Source organism: Cicer arietinum, chromosome 5 (assembly GCF_000331145.2).
Source record: "Cicer arietinum cultivar CDC Frontier isolate Library 1 chromosome 5, Cicar.CDCFrontier_v2.0, whole genome shotgun sequence".
Classification (NCBI taxonomy): domain Eukaryota; kingdom Viridiplantae; phylum Streptophyta; class Magnoliopsida; order Fabales; family Fabaceae; genus Cicer; species Cicer arietinum.
This window is the reverse complement of record NC_021164.2, coordinates 22,668,999-22,676,526: the sequence shown is the minus strand read 5'-3', so window position 1 is coordinate 22,676,526 and position 7,528 is coordinate 22,668,999. Positions and strand designations below refer to the sequence as shown.

Here is a 7,528-nt window from a genome sequence, read left to right as displayed (position 1 = left end):
TGGAAAAGTATATTGATGCAAACCACAAAACGTATTTACTTACGAATTATGTGATTGTTGACAGCTTATTCTTGGAGAATCACTCAATCAATGAAGAAGACACATCTAGACGTATACATGCAGAGTTTCCCATATGGATGAAAGCATATGTAAATAACGAGGCAAATGAAGTGACCAACAAAGACATAATAGCACTATCTCGTAGTCCTTCATCAATGGAAATATCTTGGAACATTTACTTTGTTAACGGGTACACGTTTCACACTAAGGCCTACAACATTAATAAAAAGACAATCAATAGTGGGGTGCATTTACTATGATTATTGTGAATGGTTGGACCCAACAAAAAATAAGGGTACAAAGATTCATCCACAATATCAAATTATTGATATTAAGATGGATAAACGTTATCGTCTTTATGATCCTTTCATCCTGGTGCAAAAAGCAAGACAAATGTATTATGTCCCCTATCCAGAAATGTGTAGAGATAAGCGTTGATGGTGTGTGGCAATTACCACAAACCAAGGGGTCACGTGGAGATTGACAACACAGAGGATGAAATGCCTTATCAGTCTGATGGTATGTCACATGTTCTACCAATTGCAAAAATAGAATCAATATCTTGTTTACATGACAACTCACAAGTAGATGTGTTTGAAGAGATTTTTGATTGAAGATTGTAGTGAAGGGAGAAAGGATAATGATCGAACATATTACAATAGTATTTTGTATTGCACAATATTAGAGTTTATTTTATGTATTTTGTATTACACTGTGTACTTTGTACTTAAGCAACTTGCTAATTCTGATAAATTGTTTATGCATTATGTATTTTGTGATCGAACATATTACAACTTGCTGATTTTGTATTATGTATTTTGATAAATTGTCTACTTAAGCAACTTGTATTTTGATAAATTGTATTATGTATTTTGTATTGCACTGTTCATTTTGTACTTACGTGGCATTTTTTATTTACTCTTTTTACTTTATGACAACAGATGACTAACAAAGGTGGCGGTGATAAAGGAAAGGCCCATCCTACTAGGGGTAAACCAAAGATGTTGTGACCGGGTAAACTTAATGAGCAGCGGGATGTCATACGTCGCAAGTTGTCTACTACTAGGCCACTTCATTGTTCGTCTCCAGCCCCGTCTCAGCCTCCAACATCAACTAAGATTGTAGCACTTGCTGATACTATAACACCACCATCCCACCCGACACCATCTCCCATCCATGCCTCAACCCCTGAGGTATTTGTCTTTATGCCGACTCTAGGTTTAAGTATTCATACGATGGGTGCGTCTTCACAACATTCCCCACATGAGGCTTTGGTAGAGAGGAATGTGGAACAAACTTCCGATGGTCATGAGGATAGGGTGGAAATTGGGGACCACAACCAAGATGAGGAGGAGGTGGGTCAAGGGAACGTACCTCCTATCGTGCCTGTGAGAGATGATAATGGAAAAGTCATTATACGACCTTATGGTAAAGGGTAAATTACAACAATTGTTTATTTTCTTAATATTAGAAGCCTAAGTATAGACACATATTATTTACTTAATACTTTATTTCTTCAATACATTAATGCAGATTCACTCCTAGCAACGCAGTTGCAGATGCCATTAGGTATGCCATACAAAACAATTTCGTGAGCCTATCTATGGTTGAAGTGCAACCACTAACATAATTAGACAAGATTGGTTTGAAAAGTTTGCGGTAAGCCTTTGAATATAATTATATGTTCAACTCATTTTTCTAGCATATATAGGGAGAATTGTGTAATCTGTTTTGTTGATAGTAGTTCACAACAAGAAAACATGGATTTTGTGAGGGCCAAAAGCCCTCACAAAGGGGGAAAAAACAGCCACAAAGTAGGCATTTGTGGCGGCCTTAGGCAGCCACAAATAAGGTGGTCACAAACCTTTGTGGCGGCCAAAACGGCCACAAAGTGTGAAAATTTCGTTGTCCTTTGTGAGGCCAAAGGCCGTCACAAACGCCTGCTTTTGTGAGGGCATAGGCCACCACAAATGCCTCACTTTGTGAGGGCTTAGGCTGCCACAAAGGATAAGCTGATTTTAAAAAGTTAAGCTTTTGTGGGGGCCCAGGCTGCCACAAATGCTTCCCTTTGTGAGGGTTTAGCCCGCCACAAAGGATGTTCCAGATTGAAAAATAAATATTTTGTGAGGGCTAAGGCCGCCACAAAATATTAACTTTATTAAAAAATTATTTTTTAAATTCAAAATTAATACTAAAATATAATATTATATATAATAAATTAATATGAATATAAATTTAAAATTTAAAATTTAAATTAAATTTATAATATTATAATTAAATTAAAATCAAAATTAAATTTAAAATATAATATTTAAATTTAATATGTTATATATAATAAACTAATATCAATATAAATTAAAAATTTAAATTAAAAATATAATATTACAATTTAATTATCATTTAAATTAAATTTAAAATATAATATTTAAATTTAATATGTTATATATAATAAACTAATATCAATATAAATTAAAAATTTAAATTAAAAATATAATATTACAATTTAATTATCATTTAAATTAAATTTAAAATATAATATTTAAATTATAACTATAATTAAAGATTAATTTAAATTAAAATTAAAATAAAATTAAAATAAAAATTAAATTTAAAAATTAAAATAACTATGATATAAAAAAAAATATAATATTAATAATAATTAAAGTAATTACTACAAAACCAAATAAAACATTCCAAAATTAATAAATAATGTCTTACAAACCAATAATTAAACACACAATAATTAACTAGGACAAGATAAATATGTGTTCATACGAACCAAAAATAAAATTATGAAATTATTCAAATACATCAATCCTCATAATAATTCCTCTGATCAGCTCCACTCCCACCATCATTATTTCCTGCAATGTTACCCGACAACAGAAGTCCCTCAAAAGTGTTATTAATTTGTGTTGGAGGAGACATCATGCTTTGAAAATGGATTACATCTTCAATTACACCACCACTAGTCGAAAGAGGAGCCATAACTGGTTGAGGTTGATTTAAATCTGGTCTGATCAAGCCAGCTTTTGGCATAGTTGGTCGGTATGGAGTTTGATCTAGTTGAGGTTGAGGAAGTTGATGTGAATATAATAAATTATTATCAAGAATATAATTATATAAACCAAAATAAAATTTTAAAAAGCATTATATATAAATTTTGACATACTTTATATGTCAATTAGGGGAGCATTTGCAAACAATATAATAAATTATTATCAAGACTATAATTATATAAACCAAAATAAAATTTTAAAAAGCATTATATATAAATTTTGACATACTTTATATGTCAATTAGGGGAGCATTTGCAAACAATATAATAAATTATTATCAAGACTATAATTATATAAACCAAAATAAAATTTTAAATGATGTTTAATGAAATTTTTCATAAAATAACTCCTTATATATAAAAAAAATAGAGACTGTTAAAGTATATAAATTTTTTGTATGAATTCAACTACAACTCTTTTTAATAACTAACAACAAATATTAATATCATCAATTTTAATAATGTGCGCGACTATCAACCCAAGCGCCATTTTTCCTCTTGTGGGTTGTCAAAAATAACTCATCTGGAAGTAAATCTCTTTGAAGGTTATTGCTCTACAAATAAAATCAAGATTATTGGATCACAACTCAAAATTAGATATCATAACATAAAATTGTATTAATTTTAAGTAAATGTAAATTTAATACATACGAGCTCAATCGCAACATCAATATGAGCCTTGCAGCTTGAGGTGTGGACAGCCCCGCCTCTTGTTGAAGCTCGATTGGTCTTATTTTGGTTGGAGATGTTCTTGAATGATGTACCTTCCCAATATGCTTGAAGACTAGTCCAAGCTTCCTCACCTATCCAACTAGGTCGAGTCCCTTTTTTCCTCACCTTCGTAAGCATATCTGATAGTTTTTTAGCGGCCTTTTGTTCAAATAGACGTTTCACAATATCATTATGACAAGGATCCCACGATACCTTCTCTTGGGAATAACAAAAAATATATATGTACTAACCACTACAAGAATACACTCATTTTGTGGCCAACTTTACAAATATTTTGTGGCCGAAAAAAACCCTCACAAATTAGTGGCCGAAAAAGCCCTCACAAATACAAAAATTCAAAATTGTCTTTATTTGTGGCTGAAAAAGCCCTCACAAAGGACTCCAATTTCAGCTGAATTTTGTGGCGGCCTAAACCCTCACAAAATGACAACGTTGTGATTTTGTGAGGGCTTAGGCAGCCACAAAATCCAGCTAAAATTGTAGTCATTTGTGAGGGCTTTTTCAGCCACAAATAAAGACAATTTTGAATTTTTGTATTTGTGAGGGCTTTTTCGGCCACTAATTTGTGAGGGTTTTTTTCGGCCACAAAATATTTGTAAAGTTGGCCACAAAATGAGTGTATTCTTGTAGTGGTTAGTACATATATATTTTTTGTTATTCCCAAGAGAAGGTATCGTGGGATCCTTGTCATAATGATATTGTGAAACGTCTATTTGAACAAAAGGCCGCTAAAAAACTATCAGATATGCTTACGAAGGTGAGGAAAAAAGGGACTCGACCTAGTTGGATAGGTGAGGAAGCTTGGACTAGTCTTCAAGCATATTGGGAAGGTACATCATTCAAGAACATCTCCAACCAAAATAAGACCAATCGAGCTTCAACAAGAGGCGGGGCTGTCCACACCTCAGGCCGCAAGGCTCATATTGATGTTGCGATTGAGCTCGTATGTATTAAATTTACATTTACTTAAAATTAATACAATTTTATGTTATGATATCTAATTTTGAGTTGTGATCCAATAATCTTGATTTTATTTGTAGAGCAATAACCTTCAAAGAGATTTACTTCCAGATGAGTTATTTTTGACAACCCACAAGAGGAAAAATGGCGCTTGGGTTGATAGTCGCGCAAAATCTACCTATGTATGCTCTTTATTTATGTAAATTCTTTATGCAAATTCTTTATATTACAAATCAACCAAAAAATAATATGATCTCATTTATACCAAGAGTCCTAGAAGAGCAATCCCTTTATTATACACTTGTTTGTTTAATTTATTTTAGAAATTTGATCATATATTACGTTATTAATTTATTCCATTTATCAGGGAACATTTAAAAAAAATTGGAGGAAGTACAAACACAAATTGGCGAAACAAGTGAAGAAAGTGCTAAAGAGGTAGATGGAGGGACAATACTTAAGTTATGGACTGGATCTGAAGGGGGTCGCACTCGTGGTCGAGTTTATGGTACGGGAGACTTGTCCATTAACGTCCGACAGGGGTGTGTATCGCTTACACAACATTCCCAGAATCCTTCTAATTCTATGACTGGGGCTTATTTAGAAGCGGAGAGGGTAGCTAGAATTAGAGCTGAACAAATTGCTTAGGATGTAGTGGCCCAAACTCAAGTGGCTACCAAGGTCGCCGAAGAGGCTAGAGAGCGTTCAAAGAAGTTAGAGAATGATTTTGATGTATTAAAGCAATTTTTTGGAGATAAAATTGACGCTTTGCACCGTCAATCAGCTGGTGGATCATCTACTGCGAGTCATTCTCCTTCGCAACCTCATTACGATCATAATTTGGGCGACGTGTCACTGGACGAGCCTTAATGTCATAGTTATGCTTACTTTTTGTAGTAATTGGTTGACAATTATGTATTAAGTAACTTTGTTACAGTTGTTATTCGATACTATTTGCTATTTTGTAGTTTCAGAACACATGATACTTTGTTATGTTATTTAATACTCTGGTGCGTTTGTTATGTTGTCAATGAATGACTTTTAATGTTTATTAGCAATCAATTATATTATTAAAAAAATGAAATTAAGCAGGGGCTATAAAATTAAAAATTAAATAAATTTGAACTTAGCGTCAGCCAGTCCGACGCTATTTTATAAATACAGTTGACTTTTATTTTGACTTTAGCGTCGATCAGTCAACACTACAAATTTTGTTAACTATTGTTTGTTGACGTTAGCATCGGCCGTCCGACGCAACTATTTTTCCTCCAACTAACGTGGCAACTGACATTTTTAGTGTTGGATGTTTCAATTTTATACACAGCGTCGGTGTAGCATCGATTGGACCGACGCTAATATAGCGTCAGATGGTATTTGGCCGACGCTAATAATTAGCTTCGATCGTTTTAGTGTATGCCCGACACCGACGCTAAATTGTCATTAGCGTCGGCTTTTGCCCTATTAGCGTCGACTTTTGGCCAACGCTAAATCCTATTTTTCTAGTAGTGCCTGTTTATGGTACTAAATAATTGCATGATATGCTTTTATAATAACGTACTGAGTAACAATATAGCTCATGTAGTTAGAGAGTTTGGTTAGGCTAATGCTGGCGTGGCACATTTATAAATACACTCTTGTGATACCAATTCAGTAATGAAATGTTTTTCACCATTTTTCATCATTGTGATTGTAATGTGTTCTTTGATTCTCAACTTTTCTATAATTTTACAATACGTATAATACTAACGAATTGCAGAGAAGGAAAAGAAGGACGCATCGGAGAAAGAATGCGGTGGAGAGATGAGATGGTTGTGGAGAAAATACGATACAAAGAGTAAGAGAGATGGCGAGAACGCGACTGGCGAAGGCGGCAATGCGACATCGAGGGAGGGAGGGAGAGACGTCAAAGAGGAAAGTGATAGAGAGAAGAGTATAGGTTGTAAGTCATATAATTTATAAGAATATTAACTTTTGAAGAGTATCTTAAGTTAAAACACAATTCAAATTTCTAAAATTAAATTTACAAAAATGCTACTTACACCCCTCAGTTTACTACCCACACGCCTCTTTTTTTTTTTTTATAAAACAAATTACCCAAAATACCATTACCTATTTATTGAATTTTTAACTCTAACCTCATTCATACATCTTCATCTTCAAAACTCTAACTTCATTCATACATCTTCATCTTCAAAACTCTAACCTCTCTCAATCTTCATCTTCATCGTCGTCCTCATCTTCATCTTCATCTTCATCTTCATCTTCATTTTCATCTTCATCTTCATCTTCATCTTCATCTTCATCTTCATCTTCATCTTCATCTTCATCTTCATCTTCATCTTCATCTTCATCTTCATCTTCATCTTCATCTTCATCTTCATCTTCATCTTCATCTTCATCTTCATCTTCATCTTCATCTTCATCTTCATCTTCATCTTCATCTTCATCTTCATCTTCATCTTCATCTTCATCTTCATCTTCATCTTCATCTTCATCTTCATCTTCATCTTCATCTTCATCTTCATCTTCATCTTCATCTTCATCTTCATCTTCATCTTCATCTTCATCTTCATCTTCATCTTCATCTTCATCTTCATCTTCATCTTCATCTTCATCTTCATCTTCATCTTCATCTTCATCTTCATCTTCATCTTCATCTTCATCTTCATCTTCATCTTCATCTTCATCTTCATCTTCATCTTCATCTTCATCTTCATC

The 7,528-nt window shown here is 33.2% G+C and overlaps 1 protein-coding gene across 1 annotated transcript; it reads left to right on the top strand.

The window, feature by feature from the left end:
• The first annotated feature begins 4,425 nt into the window (after window positions 1–4,425).
• Window positions 4,426–5,788, top strand: LOC105851189 (uncharacterized). The gene is made up of 3 exons (XM_027330805.2): window positions 4,426–4,793; window positions 4,891–4,992; window positions 5,178–5,788. The coding sequence occupies exons 1-3, from the start codon at window positions 4,596–4,598 to the stop codon at window positions 5,250–5,252; spliced, it is 375 nt and encodes a 124-aa protein (XP_027186606.1). The 5' UTR covers window positions 4,426–4,595; the 3' UTR covers window positions 5,253–5,788.
• Window positions 5,789–7,528: the final 1,740 nt, after the last annotated feature.